Here is a 27,071-nt window from a genome sequence, read left to right as displayed (position 1 = left end):
GATTCCTATTTGATTGTTAGGTGTCAAAGATATGCATTTCAACAATAAAATAATACAATTCACACAATATTTTGTAAAATGGTTACCGTAACCAGTACGTTTGTAGTCTGTAGTCATACAAGAGTTTCCCCTTTGAAGGAAGTAAGAGTCCGTGCTGGACTAAAGGACCCATGTTTTAATGTTTTAGCAAGTACAAAAAATGTATTACAAATTTTTACACAATTCATCATAATGTAGATAATATGTAACCATTATTATTTAATTAATTCGATTTTTCTTGCATAACACAACACAATGGTGTTGTTGGATTCTCGTTAGATTCCTTTGTGCGTAAAAATCTTGCATACTGGAAACTAGAGGAAATCATTATGAAGCATGATTTATAAAGGGCTCCCTTAATCAGTTCTGCAGAGAGGCCCAAAGCTGTTGGTACATATTAATCGTCTATTAACATTATCGACCTGTAAATATCAAGTAGATACAGGCCCTATTAGCCTATTTATCTTAAACTTTATATTTTTTGGCAATCTGGAAAGGTCATTATCGAAATATTGCTATTTGATGTTGCTCGAAGTTTTTTTTTTGTTTGTTGGAGTTTCAAGATATCATCCCTTTTCTGTTACCTGTCTCTTTTGGGGGAGGGGCAAGTGCCCTTTTGTACCCTGCTGTATCTGCTAATGCGAGACAATATATTAAAAATTCGTTCCCTCTAGGATTGACTTCGGCCCCCCTACAAAGAATTCCTGGCTACGGGCCTGCAATTCTCTCGCCGGAACCACTATCTATAGACTTGACTTTGCCCCCCCCGCCCCCCCATGCTAAGAATTCCTGGCTAAGGGCCTGACTATCCCCATCAGCCCTTAACTTAGGCACACCCTTGCTTCAGAGAAATGATCCTAAATATGAGTCGTCGTTACGCACAAAGGTTTACGAAATGTGATATTCGGTTTAGGTGAAAACCTGCCTGTTCATTCGCTTGAATAACATCGCGCAAAAATTCTTCTTGGACACAACTATGCAATGGTGAATTCTTGAAAGTTATGTTTTGCCACATTTATTATTTTTTTTATTACGTCACGTGACAAAGATGGAGGACCGGTGGCATACAACACCGCGTGAATGAAATTATTTAGTGAGTGGGTCCGTACGGAGAACTCAGACAGTGTCAACATCAGCAATAGATGTTTACTGTTTTCCTGCCGCATTTAGTCTATTAAAACTAATAAAACAATATCACACCTTTATTGCATTGTACAACGTGTATAATACGCGTGACAAAATTTCTGTTTTTTTGTCTACAATGGCGGGTAATGTTTGCGGGAAGTTTGTGTCCAAGAAAATAAATAAAATAAGATGGAAGCCTGTACCAGAGAGAAGTGTTACTGGATCAGACATTTTTCTTACTGGAAGTTGGGATGAAAAGGTGGTGTATAAAGTGCTTCTAAGGTAAATTCTAATTGGCACATGATATAAAATAAGTTTCCTTGACACAAATTTGAAAGAAAATGCTGTGCCTTCTATGGAACTATAATATGTAGGAAACTGGTCGGCCCAAGTTCCGATTGTTTAATTCCGAATTTATCATGGTGCACAAGCATTTTTTACATCGGTCGATTTGTAATTAGGTAAGACTGCAGAATATGGGCTGCTTAGGATGAACGCGGTTCATAATTTTTTGGTAACGTTTTGTAGTTAGTAATCGGGAAAAGTAAGTTTTAAGGTGCGGAAATTTTTCTTTCTTTAAAAAAACCAGAAAAACGTGTCCAGGTTGGGCAGTATTGAAATCGTAGCAATGAAGGAAAAGGCATATTCCTGCACAAATCTAGTGAAAGCAAAAAATGCCTATGTTGTTAGGTAGCTAGGTTTAGTTCACTTAGCCTAAATAATAATTAGGCATTGTATTTATGCTAATGAAACCTAACCTAACAGGCCTAACCTAACCTTCTAGGCATTCCTCGAAGAAATAATGAAAGAAACTGTGCATAAACAATATGGACATGAACGAATGGAGAAATGCATTGCTTTCAGTAGCAGGAAAAACATTTAATTGTATTTATGCTATTGGAACCCAACCTAACAGGCCTAACCTAACCTTGTAAGCATTCCTCGTCTGAAATAATGAAAGAAACTGTGCGTCTGTGGGTGGAATCCGGAGCAACAAATCAACTCGAATGCCACGAAACAAAGGGTCTCACTTATTGCACAACATTTGAGCGCGTAAACAATATGGACGCGAACAAATGGAGAAATGCATTGCTTTTAGCAGCAGGAAAAACATTTTTTATGCGCAATGATATAATAGTAATCGTAAAAGGAACACCGGAAAATGGAAGTAGAAGGTACGTACTTTCAGGGGATATAAATTTTGTTAGTCTATTTCGAGGAAAAAAGCAGCCCATGTTCTGCAGTGAGACCTGTAATTATGTTGAACATATACTTCGAAGTCTTAGTGATTAACTGCACGTTTTTGTGGAGAACGATTTTCCCCTTGTGCATACTTCTACATGATTCGGTAAATTTCTCGTAAGGAACAGACGGATGAAATTTGCTACTTTTTTTATTTCAATATTCCTACTTACGTCTTTTGGGTACTTGTTTACTATCCTTCGGACACATTTATTTATTTTTACACAAGAAACTACTTACCGTAATAAGTTCCTGTAGCATTGTCGAACATCGGGAAGGTGTTTTGTGTGATGTGGGAATGTTTCATAGCTGAAATTCATGTTGTTCGTTGAAAATTAATTCTCCGACGGAGAATAGCTAGCCCCACGAACCATTGGCGCGTGGATAGGTTAGTTCTGCTAGGTTAGGAAACATAGTTAAAATTTGGTGTCGTGTTAGTATCAGGATCTAGAAATTGGAAATAATTGCGAACCACTGGCGCTAGCCCCACGAACCATTGGCACGTGGTTAGGTTAGTTCGTCTCAGGCAAGCGAAAAGGCCTATCAGAAAGACGTACTGGTAATGTGAAAAATTGCAATTAATTTCATCAAAACAACGTTGATACACCTACAGGAATGTTCCGCGAAGCAGATACGTAAGTACGAATGTCAAAAATTGACGAAACGAAAAAATTAGAGGTGTCCGAAGGATAGTAAATTTTTACCGTATTTTGCATTGAGAAAGATTGTTGAAGGTGGCATTTCGCCTATTTCACCGAAAGAAGATATATTTGCAACATATGGAGTAAGTTTTCTTGGTTGTTTAATCCCTTCCGTAACACGCGAAATGGCCGTCACAGTTTCACCACCGTAGTCACTATGCAATGTTTCCACCCCACTACGCGTAAAAAGTTCAAGATAAGCGAAATTGAGTGGGCCGCGATTGGCACAATTGCTCATTATTTACCGATGGCACAATTGCTCATTATTTACCGGTGAGGAGGAATGTCGGAAATGTGAAATTCGTTATACTTACTATTTTTGGTCTCCTAATCGTGAATGTGCAGTTGAAGTTTGGAACTCATTTGGGCCAGGTGACTCCGGCCAATTTCTAACTTGCCTTTAACACGGACTCTATAGGGAAAGCCGGGTAGCCGGAGTGGAGACGGGGCCACGTTAGCGGTAGGCCAATTACCCCACGGAATTGGTGGGAAATTTGGACCCAAAAATTATTGCAAACAATAATATTTCTTGAGTTCAAATTTCCCACCGATTCCGGACTCCGCCCCTGAGGTAATTGACCTAACGCTAGCCTCTGCTCCGGCTACCCAGCTTTCTGTATAGAGTCCGTGTTAAAGGGATGTTAGAAATGCAAAATCACAAATCACCATGATACATCATCACGAAACATGCACGGCTAGGTTAGGTTAGGTGAAGTTAGGTTAAGCTAACATAGTTATAATTGGTATTACATATTACAAAGAAAAAAATTAATCCATCTTATGGCACCGTATATTGTCTTGTGAACTACATGTAATGGATAGCACCTGCTCGCATAAAAAATTTGTGCACTCTACTGTCCAGTCCGAAGTTGGTCTTGAAGATGTACATCGTGCACATGTCATTTTCAAAACGTTGAGCACGTTCAACTGAACATACGTATTTAAACGTGTGACCAGTTACATAAACGCGTGTTTGAAAACACTGGCCCGGATTACGTCATCACACACAGGCTACATCCACCTGGAAGTAAATGGATGGACAAGCTCTTGTGCATCGGTCACACATTTATATCGAAAAATAGATGATTTACCGGCAAAATTCAATGAACGATGTGAGAAAACACTTCCCCGAACTTCCAGAAGTATAAAGAAACTGCATTCGGTAAGTAATTTTCCCTGTAAAATTGATGAAATCTGTCTGTCCCTTACGAGAAATTTACCCATGGATCTTTGTTTGCGAGCAGCCATTCGTTTACTGTTGTTTTGGGTACCGACTGGTTCTGCGACACACCTCACATGCGAAGGGGTATTTTGTGTCGCTAGATGCTTTGGTTGTTAGGTTAGGTGGGTCAGGTTTAGGGATCTCAAACATTAAAATAACATCCCCAAATGCTTCCGACACCTGAGCATGTAGTATCTTGTCTCTCATACAAAACTCTTCGAGCCTTGCGTGAAAAACTGCTGGTACTCTGTCTCTGAGACGATAATATTTAGTAAGCCTCTTAACTATGCTAAATAATTACATCCACAAGCATTTTCAATATTCTAAAACACTTCCTAACACTCCCACAAAACTTGCGGAAATAATTAAACATTGTAAACTTTTACCAGTATTTTTGTTGGGAGCATGGTCTATAAGCCTTCATTTTGCAGCTGCTGAAACAATATTATTGGCCCAGATCAGTTTGCACAGAATCTCTTGTGGCAACTTATGTGCTTGGATGTGACCAAGCACTGGTAGGTAGCCAGGTTGTATTTTTGTTAAATATTTAGGTAAAGATTTACAATTCCCCAATTTCGTTCATATTTCGCATACTCAATAATTTAGTCGTCCTAATCACGAATTTGCAGTTAATATTTGGGGCTCACATGTGGAATTTCCAAAAAAAAGGGGGTCTGTCATTGCAACTGACAATGCATGCTTGCTCATTAGGTACTAGAAGATTTTGTGTTTCTACAAAACCTACATTTTCTTACGGTGCCCCACACACAGTGACGTGCGGTGACGTCGACACTTGGGGTAGCAGTCGGTGGCGTGCTCAAGGGGGGGGGGGGGTTGGTGTGGATCACACCCCTCCTCCCTTTAGGGCCAGTATTCCTACAAAGAAGAAGAATGTCAATAACAGGAAAAAATTGCAAAATTATGAATGAGTACTAGAAAAAGTACACGTAACCCCACCCACATTCGTAAATAAAAAACTATTTGATTTGACTCTAAGCCAGAGATCCTGGGTTCGAATCTCGGATTGGCCATTTGTGTTCTTTGTGTGTGTCCCTTCATCAATTTTGTCGTACCAAAGGTGGCGGAAAAAGCGAAGTAAAATAAACCAAATTGAGCAATTAATCAATGATTTGATTTCATTTTTGTTACTTAGCGTCGCTTTTTGTCACATTTGGTTAATTGCGAAGATGATACGATGAAATTGATGAAGGGACAAGCACAGGGAACGCCCATGCCCGGGTCGGGGTTCGAACCCGAAATTCCTGGTGTCGTAGCGTGCTGTGATAACCACTCCCCCACGCTTGGTTGATTTGGTGACAAGTAACAAACCACAACACACTTTTTTGTAGTTTCTTCAATGATATTCATTTGACTTTTTGAGTTCTGAGATACATTTTTTATTCCAAATTATTTCATTATTCACTGCAACACATAGGACAAGAATGCGCACTCATCACGGGTTCGAATCTTGGCCTGGATTGTTCATATGAGGTCCCTTCACCAATTTCATCATATCATCACTCAATCCTCATTTTCGCGATAACTAAATGTGGCAGAAAAGCGAAGTAAAATAAACCAAACCAACAACGATATGAACACGCGTTCTCTTGCCCAAATAAATACATCCGTATTTATGACTGTTAGAGACCAATAGTAGTATATTTAAATAAAACACTACTAAAACGAGAGTCAGAGAGAGCCCGAGCACATATTTGTAATTTAATCATTATATATTCGATATTTGAAAAAGAAAGAAAGCATAACATTATTGTCTGCACATAACACGTTCCCATTTCATAAATAATAAAACTATATCCCATATTATACATACACACATATTGTACAACGTGTAAAAGATTGTGTAAATACAGAGAACATAAGTACTGCAGAAAATTTTACCCTGAGTTCTTTAGAGGATTTACAACTAAATTATGAGAAACCAATCCCCTATCTGTCCTATAGGAGATAGACTGGGGGACCTGAAAGCACGGGCTTTCAACCATTGCAGCGGGGGGGGGGGGGGGGGGTGAGGAGGCAAGGGAGGTAGAGGTAGAAATCTTCCTTTTCCTTGGGCCGGCCGTTTCTATCTGGAAACTGGTCTGGTGGAAGAAGAGCGAGCTAGGGTATCCAGCCAGCTTTGCCCGCGGAGAACACCGATGAACGAGAAGCGTGTGGAAAAGACAGTGTTGCGTATGAGCTGTGGTGGCTTTAACAAGACAATAAATATTGTGATTTGAATATAATTCGAGATGTGAGATTGATTGATCTATCTCTGCTAGACTAGCTACTCCTCAGTGCACGTCACTGCCCACACACCATTCACGCATAGCCCCACAAACCCATCACGGTAAGGTTAGGTTAGGCAAACACAGTTAAAATTTGGGGTCGTAGATATTTTCAGTATTAGAAACACAAAATCTTGCAGTACATAATGAGCAATCGTGCATTATCGGTTGCGATCACGAACCCCCTTTTCTGGAAATTCCACACGTGAGCGCCAAATATTAACTGCAGATTCGTGATTAGGAGCCCTAAATTATTGAGTATGCAAAATATGAACGAAATAGGGGAATTGTCCGGTATTGTAAAATCGCTCCAATATTTATTCTTATACATCTTTGCTTCACCATTTTCAATTAAAATGCTGTAACACTACATGAATTGATATACATCATGCAAATTAGTTACCACAACTTTGCGAAGTGATATTGAGATAATCACCAAATCTTAGGCTTAAAAAGGCACAGATATTAATTATGTAGAAATTAGTAATGATAAAAAAGGGTGTTACACTTAGGAAAAATAATCCTAAATTTAAAATAAAGTTATGCTAGAATGCAGGAGACCACTGCAGTATTTAATTAATTTTGTTCAGTGTGTTCATGCTATTGCATCTGATTGTGAATGTATTTCTTCTAGAACAATGAACTTGCCCTGTGGCAGTACCCACCAAAAGATAATGATGATGGGGAACCAGCCCTTGTAGGCACTTGTTGCCATGATGGAGATGTGACAGAACTTCAGGTAAATTTATTTATTCATTTACTTCATATTTCAGCTAATACTGAAGAATGTATTTGGACAATATTTTCTAAAACAACACATTTTCATTTTGCCAAAACTGCTAATCCTGTAGAAGCCCTTTGATGGCAAACCAGTTGCATAATTTTATGCTTTTACAAATGAAAACAGAAATGTAAAGATTGAGGAGGGGAGATAATATCAAAATTTAAGGAAGCTAGATAAACATTCATCATTAATTCTGGGATTATAAGTAAAATATGGATAAATGTACAAAAATGAATTAAGTGCTAATATGGGACTAAGGAATGCACGTTTCAGTGGATGTGAGATGCACACACTTTGTAATGTTTATTTCAAAATAACTTTAATGAGGGAAAAGATTAGAAGGTATTATACTAATGAAAACCAAAAAAAGAGAATTGTAACATTTCTTGAACATTGTGATGTATAGCTTCGTATAAAAGTAAATTTGATTGTATTTCTGTAACTTTTTTAATCAACATTTTTGTTTAGAGCTACCCACATTACATTTTGATATTTCAAAAAAACTTTCTGTGTACACTCTCTTATGCAACTGTATATAGATATTGCTCATTTCTGCTGTAATTGTAGATTGAAATTAGTTCTAGCTATTATATTCTAAGAAAATCATGTTGTTATTAGCAGAAACTTTAGATATATTGACATTTAAAGCTACACACTACTAAATTTCTACGTAGTACATCTCCTGTGTGTGCCTAATCTTCAATACTAATCACTGCACTGCATAAATATAGCGCAAAACACTATATTTTTGTTGTAGTTTTTGAACACTGGAGCTGTGGTTGCATCCTCATCCTTTGGGTCTGTCAGCCTACTATCCGTCAGTGAAAACCAGCTGCTTGTCAAGTCAACATGGAATGAGCTGCATCATTTGAAGTAAGCATATTGTATTTTTTCATATTGTTATCATTGCCAATGCCAAAAGAATGCCAGGTAAGAAAAACTTGGTAATTAGGTATCAATCTATGTGACTTTTTACAGCAAATACACATTCCACGTATGATAAGTGCTTGGTTTTTCAGGTGGTGCACCCTTTTATATAGATGAGAATAAAAACTAATGCTAATATTATGGTTGTAGCGGTAAACATAGTTTTAGTATTGCAGAGGCGAAGTTCTATCTTTCCGTGTTGCAAGTTCAGTTGGTTTTTCCATTAATTTCATTGGCAAAGGTTATGGCATCTATTGTGGAGGTGAAGGCAGTGGGCCTTAGAAATTAATCAGGAAAAATAATTAAACTTGCAACGTGGAAACAGAATTTTACCTGTGCAATAATGCTCATAGTAAGGATCTCCTGTGTGTGAAATATAAAAAGAAAAATACTCTATTGCTGATTTACATTACAAGAATAATGGAATGGATTATGGGCAAGTGATACATCATGTCTTAACCAAGGTTCGATCATGAGACCCTTACTTTATAGCAGTGTTACATTACCCACTTTGCCATGACGTCTGGCTTAAAAACAAGACAACTTAATTTTAGTGTTACGTATTGGGAGAAGATAGTTTTCATTTTGACATTTAGAGTTGAATTAACAAAACCACTTGGCATCACTAACTAAAAATATAACTAATTACCCGAGAATACTCATTACATACATGGAATACTTAATCAGTGAAGTTTGGATGCCTTGAAATTAAATTAGCTGAAGTGTTTATAAAAGTAGTTGATTATGGAATATGTACAGTACCGTGGTACCAGGGCCATACCATAGTGTAATTCTCCACTACATACAAGATAAAATTATGTGGAGGAGTTGTCTAGAATGAGGCCAGGTTGGTCAGGAATCTGAAACGTCTAATTACTCGACATAAACCTGTCCCAAGACCTTTGGTTGGGTTCATGCAGGGCCAGCAGAAGGGGCAGTCGAACCGTGCCACCGCCCAGAGCGGAAAATTTTTAGGGGGGCAAAATTTGAAGAGAAGAAAAAAATAAACCTATTGAAAAGTTGAAAGTTATAATATTATATAAGTTTGAAGTTAATATATGCCAACCCACAGTTTTTAAGGAACATATCAGTAGTCTCACTTTAAAACCACTGAGTGCCACAAGGTGGGAAAGCAGATTTGATACCTTAACTCAGAGGTCTATGATGCGCTCCTTCAAATAAGTGGCGACAATAAAACTGTACAAATGGTCGCACATGAGGCTCAGTGTATTGAAAACCAGTTGTGTGGCTTTATGTTTCTTTGCTCACTAGTTATCTGGTATGACTTTTTACTCCACGTAATGTAATGAGCAAATGTCTTCAAAACATTAATCTACGATGTGTTAGATGCTGTTAGATTATTTCCTGCGAACATATCAGCCCTTTGAAAAAAAGCAGGAGTGATGAAAAATTTCAAAGTTTCTTAGACACCACTTGGCAGCCTGCCAGGGCCTCCCTACCTCCAGTTGCGGAGGTGTAGGGGGTGGTGACCTGTGAGTCCCGGTTGATGAGAAAGAATTGGCATCGAATTTAGATATAGTTGATCCAAAGATGGGCAACACTGCTCAGGGCTGAAATCGAAAGAAGTAGTAGTTTCAGTATAATGAAACTGTTGAACATCCACAAAAACCAGGTTATTACCAGGTCCTGGACGATTATTTTAGCTCTAAGAGAAAGATTTGAGCAGCTTAAACATCATAGTGAATATTCAATTTATTTTATGATATTAGTAAGCAGAAAGACATGCCATCTGATCTTTTGTTTGAAAAGGTAGAAAACTCCAGAATGTCAATACATGAAGCTACTGACTTATGAACTAAACGTGTTTTCGACTATAATAAAACAATTACACCAAAGGAGACCTTAAGCTGATAAAGGGTCATGATTTTGCACCTAATGTGAGTGTAGAACTTCAAATTTATTAACGTTGTCGGTAACTGTGGCAAGTGGCGAAGAAAGTTTTTTTTTGGAAATTAAGGATAATAAAAATACTATCTTCGGTCAATTACGTCTGAAACACGCTTGTTTCCGTTTTATGCAAGATAGCATTATACGAAAAATAATATTACATGCAATGGTAAAGTTCCCTGTGCATATATCAACATGTCATCAAGGCACATTTAGAGGATGTGGGGGTAGGGCCACACACATTCTCAATCTCGGCCATTTTGGAGGTGATGTGATCAGCACCACTCTCCAGCTGCCTTTACCTTGGATGGTTGCCCCCAGGTACCCATTAATTTGAGAGGCTGGTTGAACCCCAGAGCCACTTTATGCAGGGACAACGCAGGAAAGAATTCAGACCTCGGATCACCAACATGGAGATCTTGGGGATTCATGAGACAGACATCTTAAAAAATTAAGGTAGTTCCTACATTTTACGGGACATCTGGGAACCCTAATTCTGGTACTTCTTCATTGGAAGGTTGCTGGTATTCCAAATTCCACATGTTCCCCTCACAAGGCATACTGACTGGTGGTTGACAACATATTAAAAATCTTCAGAAGTAGATCGTGAGTGTTGATAGGAGAATACACCACTTGCTTAATGTTAGCTAAAGTGAAACAAAACTTTGGGAAAAGTAGCACTAATTTTTGGATAATAATAACCCATGACACAACTGACCTCTGCCGGCCTCACTCCCATCTGATCCTACTCACTCACTCACCCAAAGTGTGAGATCATCCAATCAGTTACGGTGTAATGCTTGGCGTAGTTGTTACGCTTCCCCCAGCAGATTCGAACCTGCACGTGTCCCGTAGCCAGAGCCCAAAGCACGATATCTTAGACCACCTGGCCAGGGTGTGGGACAATTTTAGGGTTAAATAATCTTAAAAAAAGAGCTGTTTTCTGTTATTCACACACACATTATTTTTGCAGAACTTGTCACTGTTCCTGTACAAGCTTAGCTTCCTATGATGAGGACATTGCCACTGTAGGTGAAGATGGCAGGATAGTACTTTTGAACGCAAAGAACAAGGCCCCTGTGAGGGAAATGGGTAGGTTAAGAGTAATCTAATACACTGAATAAATCCTAGAATCATTAGTGCCCAGTCTATCTCAACCAATGGCATTTTGTAATCTTATATTTGTATGAATAATAGAGATACAGCTGTGACGCCAAGCACAATTGTGTGTATTCATGTGTATATCCTTTTGTGTAAGTGTATTTTTGTTCTCATTTTTTTGTATTTTTGTGTAAGTCTCTTTAGCATACCTATCTGTTGGGCTTAGGTGTCAGAACTACCAATCACCAGTTCTCCCTTTAAGAAAGTATAATTGAATTGAAATTACCATTTCAGCATGTTAACATTACATAGGAAGTACATTTAAAAAAAATGATAAGGCAGTTTTCCTCAAATGATTGTTAGAATTCAGGGTCGGTGTGAAATTTTGAACTTAATTTTCAGATGAAGCAGACAGTTCATCTTTGCTTAGTGTGTGCTTTCTGAAACACAATGAAATCATCACGGCCAATTTGAGAGGTCAGTTGAAAGTGTGGGACCTACGATCGCAGGAGAAGACACCTTCTTCGACTTTTATGTTTTCAGGAGAACAGGTAAAGTACCACAGCATACGAGACCAAGGCTAATTAGTATGGACAGTTTCTTTTTTTTTAGCTTGAAGCTAGAAGCAAAAACTTTAATTAATAATTCTCTTTTTAGAATTATTTGACATTGCTAATAACAAGATGATTATAGTTTATCGGCATAATTCATGTGAATGTATAAGATTAGCATTATGCTAAAATGGCACAGAACGATGATTTTATTATTATAGCTGCCATTATTTAGCACTGTTCATACATTAACATGTCTGTATTCATATTTTATTGATATGAAGAATTTATTGAGTGTGATACTATTTCCTTGTAAACAAATGTCCCTGCATTAATTTCTAGTGGGAGCACATGTAAGGGTTATAATATATGTTAAACAAAATGTATGTCCAGTACCTGTTAGCCCATGTGCATGTGGGGAGTAATTAGATCAAACTTTATCTTTTGAGTATGATGCACGTAATTACAACCATATTGAAATCATATCAAAACTATCTATTTAATGAACTAAAAGAAGTACTCGCTTATCCGCAAAACTGTTTTTTTAGTTCTTTATATATGATACCAGTTTCATAGGTAATTGAGTATTTCATTTTAGTGTATTAATTGAATTCTGCGACTTTCATTCTCCGAAATGTTCCAATATCAAGTTGGTATTCAAGTTGCAAACACATGCTCTCAATTCTAGTGTAAGCCTCCAAGACACTTTCGATAACAAAAAATACTGATTATTCAGAATGATGATCCTGTAATTATAGAAATAAATTTCAAGTGAATAGTCAGGTGATAGTTTTACACAAATGTGTTTACTTATGCTGCAGAAGTTTACTTGAAATGCCTCCTTGTGCATTATGTAAATACATGCATAAAAAGGGTAGTGTTTTTCATTCTACATAATAGATAGCAGTTACGTGCATTACTCACCATCCAACTCAGCGACATATAGTGATGGCTGGAAGTGAGGATGGAGGCCTATCAGTGTGGGATCTGCGGCAGGGGAAGTTTCCAGTTACACTTTTGAGTGCTCATTCAGGACCTGGTAAGTATATCTGTTACTTTTACAATTACTCTATTTTGAAGAAAATAAAACTTGTAGATTGTATTGCATGAACTCGCAAATAGACTGTTCTGTATATTACTGATGACTAGGGAGCAGATATTTTAGTGTGAAAAAATTTGAAAAATATTTATTTTTTATGTTCTAAAAACAGTGGAAATATATGGCTAAAATTCAAAAATATTTTCATTAAAAATGACCACCTGACCCACACTTTTTCATGTTCAAACACAAATCTAATTTTTTGCATGTTTTTCTTTGTGACACTGCGGGAGGTAGTGTTTAAATAACGTGGATACATCAGGTGGTGCAGATTGAATGTATTATGAAAGGAAGTTTTTCAGAAGCTGATAGTTTATTGTTTCAGTATGATGTCCATTGACTAGGGAGCAGATATTTTAGTGTGAAAAAAAATGACTGCACTGTAAAAAAGACATGTCATGAAACAGCAATATAAGGCCATGGATGTTCCCAAGGTAAAATATTCCGGAGGTAAAATAGTCGCCCGTTCAGATCTCCGGGTGGGGACTACTTTGGGAGGTCCCTGGACTAAGGATAAGATCTACATTAGGAATAAGGATATTAAATTAGGCACCTGGAATGTGCTGAGCCTTTACCGGCCTGGGGCATTTCAGTGTACAGTTAATGAGATAGTTAAGTATAAATGAGATATAGTAGCTGTCCAGGAAGTTAGGTGGCCAGGAGAAGGGAATTGTAAAACTAGAAATTATACTTTTTTATGGTGGTACTGAAAATCATAATTTTGGAACAGGCTTTTTCATAAATAATAGAATTATTTCGGCTCTTAAAACAGTAGAGTTTATTAATGATAGGATATCATATGCAGTTTTACAGGGTAGGTAGTGTAAAATTATTTTAATAAACATACATGCACCAACGGAAGATAAAGATGATTTTTATACAGAGTTAGAACAGGTCTTTGATAAATTTTCTCAGTATGATATGAAAATTCTGTTAGGTGACTGTAACGCACAGATTGGCAAAGCTGAGACATTTAAACCCACGATTGGTAAAGAAAGTCTTCATGAATTAAGTAATGATAATGGTATAAGATTGATTACTTTTGCAACCTCAAAGAATTTAATTGTGAAAAGTACCACTTTTAAACATAAAGATATCCATAAATATACCTGGTCTTCTCCAGATGGTAAAACTCATAATCAGATAGATCATATTCTCATTGATAAGATAAGGCATACTAGTATAATTGACGTTCGTACACATAGAGGTGCTGACTGTGCCAGTGACCATTATTTAGTAATTGCTAAATTAAGAGAAAGACTCTCAGTGATAAATCATAAGCAACAAAATCTAACAGTTATAAAATTTGATACAGGAAAGTTTACTGATGAAAGAATTAAGAAAGATTACCAAATTAAACTGTCAAATAGATTTGATGTTTTGCAGGATTGAAATGATGATGAAAATATAAATGAAACAGACGTAAATATGAATTGGGAGCACATACGTAAAGCAATAGAATCAGCAGCTAAAGAAAGTATAGGATACCATAAACCGAGAAAAAGTAAGCCATGGTTTGATAATGAATATCATAATCTAATAGAAATAAGAAATCAGGCTAGACTTAGGTGGTTAAATAACTCTGATGATACAAATCTAAACAATTATAATAGAATAAAGCGAGAAGTTAACCGCACGTTTAGAAGTAAAAAAAAGAGATTACTTGAAAAGAAAAATTAACGAAATTGAAACAAACAGCAAAAATAAAAATATCAGAGATTTATATAAAGGTGCAAATGAGTTTAGAAAGGGGTGGCAACCTAAAGTAAACTTGATAAAATATAAAGACGGTGATTTTCTAGCTGACCCAAGCGATATTCTAAGTAGATGGAAGAACTACTTTAATGACCTTTTAAATGTCCATGTAGGAGATAAATCAGAAGTAAATGAAGTACACACAGCAGAACCTTTAGTTCAAGAACCTAACTTGACTGAAGTTAAAGATGCTATTAAAAGACTAAAGAATAACAAAGCACCTGGCATTGATTTAATACCAGCTGAGTTAATTAAATATGGTGGAAATTCATTAATATGTCAAATTCATAAATTAATTTGTTTAATATGGAATAAAGAAGAAATCCCTCAGCAGTGGAAAGAATCCATAATTGTTCCTGTGTTTAAAAAAGGTGATAAAATGAACTGCAATAATTACCGTGGAATTTCTCTACTCTCAACAACATACAAAATATTGTCTAACATTCTTTTAACAAGACTAACTCCATATGCTAATGAAATTATCGGTGATTGTCAATGTGGATTTAAACGTAACAGATCAAATTTTTCACATCAGACAGACACTTGAAATGTGGAAATATAATCAAAATGTCCATCAGCTATTCATTGATTTCAAAAAAGCATATGATTCTGTCAAAAGAGATAAATTATATAATATGTTAGTTGAGTTTGGAATACCTAAGAAGCTTGTTAGTATGATAAAAATATGCACCAGTGAAACAGAAAGTAAAATTCGTGTGGGTATTAATATGTCTGACAAATTTACAATTCATGATGGGTTAAAACAAGGAGATGCATTATCTCCGTTGCTCTTTAATTTTGCCTTGGAATATGCTGTTAGGAAGGTAAAAGAAACTAACGAAGGACTAAAATTAAATGGTGTGACTCAGTTGTTAGCATATGCAGATGATGTAGACTTACTGGGGGATGATGTGAATACAATTAAGAATAATGCTAAAATATTTTTCAAAACTGCTAAAGAGATAGGTTTGGAAGTTAACAAAGAGAAAACTAAATATATGCTTACAGGCCGAAACCAAGTGTTAGGTAATAATGAAAATCTAATTATTGATAACAACTCGTTTGAACCAGTTTCTAAATTCAAATACTTAGGAGTAATATTAACAAATGAAAATTATATTAAAGAGGAAATAAAAAGTAGGCTTAATTCAGGAAATGCATGTTACTTCTCTCTTCATAAACTTTTGTCTTCCCGTTTAATATCTAAGAAACTAAAAGTTAAAATATACAAAACCGTAATTTTGTGGTGGCCACGGTGGCTCAGTCGGTAACGCATCTGACTACCATGCTAAAGGTCCCGGTTCGATCCCCGGCCGGTTCAAATCCGGGAACTTTTCTAACAATGGAAGCGGCCCCGGCACCCACCCAGCGTCGAATAACATGGGTACCTGGGGGAAACCCTGGGGGGTAAAGGCGGTCAGGGGCGTGATGCTGATCACATCACCCCCACTCATGACCGGATCCAGAAAGTGTGGGGCGTTACCCCCACACCCCCTATACGCCTTCATGGCATGGTACTATGCACAGGGGAGCACTTTACCTTTAATTTTGCCTGTAGTATTATATGGGTGTGAAACTTGGTCCCTTACATTGAAAGAGGAACATAAATTGAAAGTATTTGAAAATAAGATCCTTAGGAAAATCTTTGGACCTAAAAGGGATGAGGAGACAGGTGAGTGGAGAAGGTTACATAATTTAGAACTACATAATTTGTATTCATGTCGAGATGTTATTAGAATAATGAAATTGAAGACTTAGGTAGGCAGGCCATGTGGCACGAATGGGAGAGGAAACAGGAGTTTACAGGATTCTTGTTGGGAAACCTAATGGTAAGAGACCTGTAGGAAGGCCAAGACGAAGATGGAGGGACAACGTTGAGATGGACCTAAGGGAAATCGGTAGGGATGGAAAAGAGCATATAGATCTTGCTCAAGATAGGGAAAGATGGAAGGCCTGTGTTGCTGCAGCCATGAACCTTTGGGGTTTAGAAGGCTAGAGAGTTAGTTAGTTAGGATGTCCATTGCAACAAGTTCTTCTTAAATCTAAATAATATTGCGAACACTTGGAACGTCCTTCAGTGAAACATATTGGCACTTGTTGTGAATGCACATGTAAAGATGCATAGCAATGTTGGTTGAGAATGCTGTTCTGCATGAATTGCCCTGCCACATGGTTGACAAAACAACACCGACATGCTGTGGAGTCTCGAATAGAATAGTAATTTTCTAATTTACCACATATTTTGTCTGTTTATGCATGAACTCCTAATATACAATCCACTAACCGTACAAAACTTGAGCGGTTAGGGACAGCATTAGCACCTTGGGAAATATATGCTAACAGCACCAAATTTGGTGTGCCTAACCTAACCTAACCTATCCATGTAGGCATATAATAGCATAAAAAGGCATGTAAATAGGTTTGGCAAGTTATATTTTGTTTCTTTCAGCTATTATATGCATACATGGGCAGGTTAGGCAGGTCAGGTGTTGGTGCTGTTAGTATGTATTTCCCAAGGTGCTAATGCTGTCCCTACCGGCTCGTAACAAAACTTGCACACACTGGTAGAGGGCAATAGAGACCGGTGTATTGTGGGGCCCCAAATGGGATAGTAGTTTACCACATATTTTGTCTATTTTATGCATTAACTCCAAAATATGTATTTACACAAAGAATTCGGAAACTATTTTGTCTGTAATGTCTAAAATATGTACATTTTGTTATTTCCCTAGAAATATGTGCTTTATGTGATAAGGTAAAATTATGCATTTTTATGTGAAATAAGATTTTGCAGATTACATTGTAGCCATATGATCAGCACTTCTATCGAGTATGGTCAACCTACGAAGCAACAAAAACCTAAAAATCCACTCCCTACTGGTGATCTAAAATTAACATTAAACTAAACTTTGTCGAGTCCCATCACTGCTGTTTTCTGGCTTTTGTGGTAGGAGTCTGCTGAAATTTTTGTGGCCCCCATAGGAAATAGAACTGACGACAACTTGCAGAAAGTGGGCACCCTAAATTCAAGATTTCCATGAAATTATAATAAACCTTGTATGTTTAAATATAAAAATAAAGAGGTAAGAAACTTAATGTTTCTATTGCAGTATTCATATCTATCTTCACGAATACATACATGTTTCTCTGAATTCACAGTGAGTGAAGTGAAATTCCATCCTATGCAGCCAGAACATCTGTTCACCTCCTCCCACAAAGGTGAATTATGGCACTGGAACACCACGTCAATGACCCGTGCTCCCCCACCGACACTCTCCACGTCCATCTCAGGAAGGAAAACACCAGGTAATACAACTCTTCTTAGTAGATGTTTTGATATACGTGGGTGACACTAAAAGCTTTTAGATGCGGCAACGCTGATTGCAGCAATACATTGTATCTAGGATATGTTGAAGTTAGTAGTCTGTGAAGTGTGATAATGCTGCAGAATTTATAGTTGTTAATTGTTGTGTGCCAGAAATTAGTCAATTATTGTCGTGTGTGTACAGTAAAATGGATTTAACACGGGAGCACTTCAGAGCAATGATTTTTTACGATTTTCGAGCAGGTTTAACGTAGCAGCAATGTTATGAAAGGCTCCGAAATGCATTTCAGGAGGAAGCCCCATGCCGTGCGACTGTGTTTAATTGGTTTTTAGAATTTCGACGTGGATGTCAGATGAATTACGTGATGGTCGTCCTGTGACAGCAACTTCTCAAGAAAACGTCGACAGAGTGCGTCGCATGATAGAGGAGGATAACCGGGTGACATATGCAGTTATTAGTGCAACACTGGGTATTGGTATGAGTCAGGTTCAAACGATCGTGCATGACCGCCTTGGTGTCAGGAAGCTCTGTGCCAGATGGATCCCACACCATCTTACTCAGGAGCAAAAGCAGGCACGGGTCACATGGTGCATGAAAATGCTGGACAAATTTAACCAAGGACAATCAAATGCAGTGTATGACATCGTAACAGGTGACGGAACTTGGGTGTACTGTTATGAACCCGAGAGCAAACGACAGTCGACGCAGTGGATCTTCCCGGATGAAGACCCACCAACAAAAGTCAGGAAGGGACGAAGTGTTGGCAAACAAATGGTTGCCACTTTCTTCAGTCGGACGGGCCATATTGCAACAGTGCTGCTACAGGGACGTCGGACCGTTAATGCTGAATGGTACACTTCGGTTTGTTTACCAGAGATCGTACGGAAAGTTCGTGAAAAATGCCCACAAAGTCTCATTATTGTGCATCAAGACAATGCGCGCCATACAGCCATACAGCAGTACGAACAATTGAATTCTTCAAAGCCTCCAACATCGAAGAAATGACTCATCCTCCTTACAGTCCCGACCTCGCCCCTTGTGATTTCTTCCTGTTCCCTCAAATCAAGGATACATTACGAGGTTCTTCATTTCCTACTCCCGAGGAGGCAGTCACCGCCTTCGTTCAGTGCATTCAAGAGGTGCCTGCAGATGTGTGGTCCCAGTGCTTTCACACTTGGTTTGAGCGGATGAACAAGTGTATCAACTGTCATGGAGAATACTTTGAAAAATTATAGCATTCATACTTTTGGTCTCCAGTGTTTTACTTGCGCGTGTCTAAAAACTTTTATTGTACCTGCTGCTGCCTCTGAATACTTACCTTTGGGATTAAGGACAAGAGGTTCAGTTTTCTAACATGAAGTTCGAGATCCCAAACAAAAGAAAGATCTATGCAGCCTGGGGCTGGAATTTTCCATGGGTATTTATGGAAGTATTACTTTCTCAAGTACTCAAAGGAACATGTATGTCACTTTATGTGACTGTGCAAATCACAATAAGGAAATGATCAACTGACCCAACAGACCTCTGTGGTGGAATAGTTACCACAGCATGCTACGATGCCAGAGGTCCCAGATTCAAATCCCAGTATGGGTGTTCATTGCAAGTTTCCCTCAATTTCATCATAACATCAACATTAGCCAAAAAGTGGCAGAAAACTAATTCATTTAAATACGGAACTTTTTCATTCTCCATAAAAATACACGTGAGCCAAACACGCTTATTAATGACATTTTAATTAAGCTTTAACCAGCTGTAATAATCAGGTCACAACTGCAATAAAAATAGAAATCCATAATCTAGAAATTGAAGTGAAACTGTATTTTATTGCCATCCAAATACAGTGGAACCTTCACTTCGTTTTACTTTTTTTCAGGGGAGCAAGGGGAAGAATTTTAAAATTTGAGAAAATGTCAAATTTAGGAAAATTTTATAACATTTTGCTATGTTGGGATCATCAACATTGAATGCTGGAAAATGTAAAATTGTTGTTTCGCTGTAGTAGTTTGTAAGAAGTGTAAGGCTGAACTAATGACAATACCTTTACTGATATCAATAATGTAGTTTGAACACTATAACAATTACAGAATAATTATAGTTGTTAATATTTACTGATTGGGGGGTCTGTTTTTTTCCAGAATAGGTTTGACCATCAGCACACAATTAATGATTAATGAGTCATTCTGTTTTTGTTTTTTTTAGAAAGGCTAAATATGTAACAATAAAATATGATAAAACAGAATAAAATAATATATCTTTAAAATTAATGATTGTGATGATGACAAACAATTTACAATGGAAATAAATAACTAATAAACAACTACCCACTTTTCGCTCTCTATTTATAATAAATAAAATTATATAAAACTAACCAACACATTATACTTATTACTGTTCTGGTTACCCAGAATGGATTTTATACTACAAACCAACAACACTAACATCATTCTATTGTATATTTATTTTATTTTTGTAATATATTATGTACATATATTATAATTAATAAATGAAAAAAGATAAAAAGGCAGAGGAACTATAAATTCAGTGGTACTGACATCCTGGTTTATTTAAAGGTACCAGGACATTAAGTGCATACTCTTGAAAGTATGAGGGTGGAGGCAGACTTATTTCCGGGGCTCCCCTTCTTTTTTTAAAATTTTATTAAATATATAAGTACTCGGTTGCAACTGTAAACCATCTCGGAGACTGAACTGATTGGGTGATGGACGGACTTGTGATGTCAGAGTTGTACATTCTGGGTTGAATGGACAGTAGTGTTCCTTTGTGTATGTCCCTTTATCACTAATTTTTTTTGTTTTACCAGTTATTTATGGACATTTTAGGTTTTAAGTGTATATTTTATTTTGCACATTATAGTGATTTTTAGGTTATCAAACTTATAATCCTGGTGATCACACTTTCCTTCTTATTCCAGATTTCTCATCAGACCAGAATCCGTGGCTTAGTAGTGAGGCTGCAAAGCATAGACTTGAAGTGTTTTCCCTCCTGTCACCTCTGCACCAGCCTATCAACTCCTTAGATGTGGATCGCAGTAATTTGATTTGTGGCTGTGATAATGAGGCAGTGTATGTCTTAACGGATTTGAAACTGTAATGTGAATTCTTTGTGCCTGTGAGTACACATGTTGCAATTGAGATTGGAGAAACTTCTTATTGATTGGATTTGAGTGAAATTTCATTATGTCTGCAAAGATTTTGTAAGTGTGATTGTTAATAGAAAGTGAAGCAACTAAAGGTGTTTCTGTGCTAGATACATCTCTGCTCCCCCGACCGTACTAACTAAAACCCTCAGGTGCAAGAAACTTTCGAGGACCTTGACCGTATACACAAAGTCCCATTGTCTGTTATCTAGCTCTTGAGAGACCAATTGTCCTCTCAATACTAGGTCCTAGGGCAAAAAAAACTTAAAATAATTCAGGAGCCAGTTTTTTTTTTGCAGAACTGGTCTAAGAAAACTATGAATCTAACTAACATGAAACTACACTTTCATACTATGGGAATGAGAGACGCGGTAATAGATAATTAAAGTACTCACATTTTCTGCAAAGCTGTTTTACATTATTTTCTATTAATTTCGGTAGCCATTGCCACCATCCTCATGGCTTGCAAACATTGCAATGTTTTTCCTAAGTTTATCCAGTGGAAATTGAACAACTATAAAATTAAAAATGTGATCCATAATGCACAAAAACGTGCTCTATCAGTCGTTATATCTGACAAGCATACAGAAATTCTCCAACTATCAATTCCAACGAGGATGGTGGCAGTGGCTACCGAAATTAATAGAAAACCATGTAAAACAGCTTCGCAGAAAATGTGAGTACCTTAATTATCTATTACCGCGTCTCATTCCCATAGTATCAAAGTGTAGTTTCATAGCTTTGACCGGTTCTGCAAAAATAAAAGCTGGGTCCTGAATTATTTTAAGATTTTTGAAATGGTGTAGCACAAAAGGGACAACCAATATCCAGGCCAAGTTGCATACACTACATAATCAGACCTTCCTCTAATGTGTGTCAAAATTTCAACTTGTTATTGCAAGTCCCTAGTGCACAGTAAAGGTAGACCCTTAAACGTGCAGCGTGTTTTCAGTGGGAAGTTTAAAATTGTGTAAAGTTTTAAATGAAGATTTATATCTCCGTAACTACGAATGCTATAGTTACAAATTATAGCTTGTTTCTTTCAGTACAGTCTCAGCTACACACGTATTGTTGAAAATATCCAATTTGCACTAACCAAATTGAAGAAGAAGAAGAAAGTTAATAATCTTATTTTTTCTTTACAAAATTTCAATTTCGTCGGGTCCCCATGTAGGGAACGCCAGGACGTGAGTGTTCAAAACAGTTTCTAAGTAGTTTTTCTTGTATGTACGCATTGCTTGCATTATAGAATTATTTTCCTGTAGTTTACGGTTATTACAAACATCACAAAGAAAAACTGTTTTCTTATGCTTGTAATAACTGTAAACTACAGGAAAATAAATAGTTCCTAAGTATTGCCTAATATGTATTTCATTCTCGTAGCAAGAATTGTGCACTTACTGATGACACTTTCGTAGAAAAATATTTTCTATTATAAAAGCCATGCTTTTTAATGGGAAATTCAAAATTCAAAAATATTGTTATCTCGAAAACAAGGAATCCTAGAGTTAAAACTTATATCTCGATTTCTTTCTCACACACTAGACAATATACCCATGGTCGAATAAACTTAATTTTCATTTATCAAGTAGAAGAAGAATATGAAAGTTAAATAAAACAATATTTTTCCGAAATTTAATTTTCATCAAGCCCCCACGTAGGCAACGCCGGAACATGATGGTTTGAAACGGAACCTGCATATTGCCGGATGTGTGTTTCATTCTTGTGGCAAGAATTGCGGACTTGCTTCTGATACTTTTGGAGAAAAAATATAATTTTTTTATGTAAAAGCAGTAAATGTTTTTTTGGGGCAAATTGCACCCCTCCCCCCAAATATATTCTGAATCAAATTGAACTTTACAAAATACTAATAAGATGCTTAAGGCGAGGAGGGACAATTTCCCCTAGGTCTTTCTCGCTGGGGCAGCTGCTGATCACTGTTGCCAACTTCGCTCTTTTGGAGCCAGATCTGGCTCTTTCGTGCACTCGTTTGACTGAACTGTGGCACCGGCCCTCTGCCCCACTATGATGCCACCACTGGCTCCGGCCCATAAATACCAACTTTTGCCATGAGTGTACATTTTGCACGTGACGTGATATTCGTATAGCTATAGGCTGCGTCACCCACCTCTTCTTTCCTCCCCATGTATTTTTATATATAGCGCTGTGGCTAAGATGAAGATGACAATTTTGTTATCCAGGAACCCTTTATTTTCGATTATATATTAACATCATTGGATTATTGAGATGGGTGATGCCGCCAAATCTAGGCGGTGAAAACTAAGAATAAATTGCCATCACTTTAAAGCTAACGGTAATAGCAGCACCCCCACCCCTCTGACAACTAAAATTACCCTAGTAGGCACTTTATGCAGCCTTCGTTAATCTAGCTCCTTGAAAGTCCTCTTTAGCTATATTAATGGTGAAATTTAGCTCTATTATGCACATCAGGTTTGGCAACACTGCCAGGATGGCCGTAGGAGGCAAGGAGAAATGCAGGGAATATCAAACATCCGATGACGTAGGAAAGTACATGGACGGAAAAAGGACACGTTGAACTATGTCATAGTAGTAGGAAAAGTCGAAACTCCCATTTGATGAGCCGTAACTTGAAGTTGAAGTTGATGTCCCATAAGGAATACATGGGATTCGGTAAATACTAATTCATCATATTTTTCAAAAATCATATAAGGCTTAATAATCAACTTAGGATTAGGAAACCGCTTCCACTTGCCACATGGGGAGAAATTCATACTCTTCATTTCTGGTGGAGATCTGTTTAGTAGCATTGCTCATTCCGACGATATTGGAATAAATGCATGCCTGGTGCGTAATTGTCCCTCTTCGCCTTAAGGCTCTTTGTGTAGAACTCAAGACATGTATCTCTTAACATTGTCTGAATCGCAGTATGCTCCAAAAGTCGAAGAACCAAATGTGATGTATTTCATCTCAGCGTTTATTGTTTAAAAACATGTATTGGAACAGATGACCACTTTTCTGTAACAACCACAAAATTGGGCTTTAACCTTGCAAAAAATCACTAGAAAGGAAGTAGACGATTATTTACAGTTCTTTAGACATACATTAACAGGGTGAATTGAATATCATAGGACACCCTTTCATTTCAGAAAAGGATTGGATAATTAAATATTCGAGTACCACAGGTATAAAGGTGTGATGGGACCTACCTTCCAAGATAGAACTACAACATAGCTGCCATATTGAAATCTGCTATCTTGGGTATCTTGGATTTGATTTTTTTTTTTCAATTGGAAAGGATACATATAATACGCGACTCATATGATATATCAAATCGGGCCATTTTCTTTTTCCACAGAATTTCATTTCCTGCAATTAGATTTGTTTTGCCATATGTGGTGTGGTAAGAAAGTTATTAGCTCAAAAATGAGTGATGAGAGTCGGTGAAGTACATAGACTCCTCTCAGGTACAGGGATAGTGTTAGGCAAAGACAATGCTTCACAGCACAGAGGAATAAAACCACATTATTGCAGTAGACAAAACGAAAGGATTTATTCTTTATTTATTGCGATTATGATGCAAACAGGCTTAGTACGAAGGTGAGGATTTCGCTTTGTCGATGACTTGACTCAACTAAAATGCATAAACTCAATGCGTGGCTATCGGCATGCCTATGATCACATAGACCTAGTTTGCGCCCCGAACTACCACACCAAGAGATATGCAATAATAACTGAGTCAATATTTGCTCTTTAGCCTTTTATTCCAAATTAATCCTTAGGCTAGCTTTATTTCTTAACGTAGAATGGTTGCAGTATTGTGCATAGCATCAATGCATGGCCATCGGCATACCTATGGTCACATAGGCTTAGCTTGCACCCCAAACTACCACACCAAGATGTATGCACAACACCGAGAAGTTCTTTTTAAGTTTAAAATCTTCGACAATCCGTGGCGAATGTGTGATATTTCTTATGCGATATCCTCGCTTTTATACTAGTTCAAGAACACAGATTCAGATACAGATGAATCACTTACTATCTACAAAAAGATGCTACCAACAAAACTGACATCTATACATGTTTAGAAATACAAATTCACATAGTGCACTCTCGCAAATCTAAAGATACACTGAACTACTTATAATAGAACATAAAATACAATAAATATTAAACAAAAGATATACATTACAAACAAGGTGCAATATTACATATAATAACATGGAAATTACGCTTTCTTTGCTCAAAATAAATATATTAGTGACATATTTTAAAATTGTGACGTCACATAAAAATATGGATCATATCAAAGTGACCACGTGATGTGCTACTATCTTGTGTGTTCAGTATGTTGCCCATTATTGAAGGCACTTTGTTTAGTTGTTATGCACCAAAACATCCAGAGAAATGAATTATGTTGTAGGCCTCCAGGATTCCTTGCTGCAGGTGATCTTGGCGGCACCCATATTCACCCTAAATGGCACAGTGCTAGCTGGAAATGCTGCAGGAGACAGTCCTCTCTTAAATTCTTAGTGAAGATGGCAGTTTCCCCTGTTATTTCCAACATAATGAAGTTCCATGATAGTATGGAGCAAATGTTCGTCCATGTGTCGATATGAATTACCTGGTCATTGGATTGGTTGGCATCATCCAGAAGAATGGACATCCAGATCACCTGATCTAACCTTCTGCTTTCTAACTGTGGAACATCTGAAATCTGAAAATCAGCGACAAAGATCACTTGCAGGAACACACCCTGGAGACCTGCAACAAAAGATTTCCAGATATTCTTGTGCGGGTCCATAACGAGTGCATTATGCTTTGTGCTCAGCCACACAAGGAGTAGCGTACTGAACACATCACATAGATGCATAACACATGGTCCTTTGGAGGAATACTGCTGACATTTTCATCTGGCGGCTGGGAAACAGAAGGAATTAGTGATCAGTTGAATCCTATTCGACTGACATCGGACATATTCATGCCACTAAACACCGAATGCTCCTAGTGGGATGAAACAAAATAATAACGTTTAAACACACCACATATGGCAAAGTGCATTGCAGAAAAGAATTTTCGAGGGAAAAAAATTCTTGCTGATTTGTACATCATAATGACAACCTTCCCTTTTGAAAAGTACTAATATGAACCCAATATGGTGGATTTCAGTACGCTGGCTATGTTGTAGATCTATCCTTTGTATCTGTGGTACTCGGATATTTAATTATCCATTCCTTTTCTGAAATGAAAGGGTGTCCTATGATTTTCAATTCACCATGTTACTGAATGTCTAAAGAACTGTTGAGAGATACATGTCTTGAGTGCTACACAAAGAGCCTTAAGGATGTTATTAGTATTTAGTAAAGTTCAATTTGATTCTGAATATATTTGGGTGGGTGGAGTGGGTGCAATTTGCCCCCGAAAAACATTTACTGCTTTTACATTAAAAATTATATTTTTTCTCCGAAAGTATCAGAAGCAAGTCTGCAATTCTTGCCACAAGAATGAACCGCAGAAACTTTTCCGAACCTTCACGTCCTGGCGTTGCCTACGAGGGGGCCCGACGAAATTGAAATTTTGTAAAGAAAAAATAAGATTAACTTCAGTCTTCTTCTTCTTCTATTTGGTTAATGCAAATTGGATCTTTTCAACATTAGGCATGTAGCCGAGACTGTACTGAAAGAAACAAGCTACAATTTGTAACTATAGCATTCGTAGTTACGGAGATATAAATCTTCATATAAAACCTTGTGCAATTTTAAACTTCCCACTGAAAACTCGCTGTGCGTTTCAGGGTCTGCCTTTACTGTACACTAGGGCCTTGCAATAACAAGTTGAAATTTTGACACACATTAGAGGAAGGTTTAATT

At 37.3% G+C, this 27,071-nt stretch overlaps 1 protein-coding gene across 1 annotated transcript; it reads left to right on the top strand.

Annotated features, from left to right (window-relative positions):
• Positions 1-970: 970 nt before the first annotated feature.
• Nup43 (nucleoporin 43) lies at positions 971-21,310 on the top strand. The gene is made up of 8 exons (XM_083124769.1): positions 971-1,423; positions 7,249-7,353; positions 8,156-8,271; positions 11,207-11,325; positions 11,737-11,885; positions 12,786-12,924; positions 17,899-18,045; positions 20,998-21,310. The coding sequence occupies exons 1-8, from the start codon at positions 1,301-1,303 to the stop codon at positions 21,174-21,176; spliced, it is 1,077 nt and encodes a 358-aa protein (XP_082980895.1). The 5' UTR covers positions 971-1,300; the 3' UTR covers positions 21,177-21,310.
• The last annotated feature ends 5,761 nt before the right edge of the window (positions 21,311-27,071 follow it).

Source organism: Lepisma saccharinum, chromosome 6 (genome assembly GCF_977018435.1).
Source record: "Lepisma saccharinum chromosome 6, izLepSacc3.1, whole genome shotgun sequence".
Lineage (NCBI taxonomy): Eukaryota > Metazoa > Arthropoda > Insecta > Zygentoma > Lepismatidae > Lepisma > Lepisma saccharinum.
The sequence above is the reverse complement of the archived record's forward strand: the minus strand, read 5'-3'. Positions and strand labels throughout refer to the sequence as shown.

What these genes read in the sequence shown, in the direction of transcription:
- Nup43 (XM_083124769.1), top strand. Translation starts at nt 1,301, where the DNA reads ATGGCGGGTAATGTTTGCGGGAAGTTTGTGTCCAAGAAAATAAATAAA. An exon ending in TTATGTTTTCAGGAGAACAG is followed by an intron (nt 11,886 to 12,785) that starts GTAAAGTACCAC and finishes TCTACATAATAG; the next exon opens with ATAGCAGTTACGTGCATTAC. An exon ending in CTCAGGAAGGAAAACACCAG is followed by an intron (nt 18,046 to 20,997) that starts GTAATACAACTC and finishes TTCTTATTCCAG; the next exon opens with ATTTCTCATCAGACCAGAAT.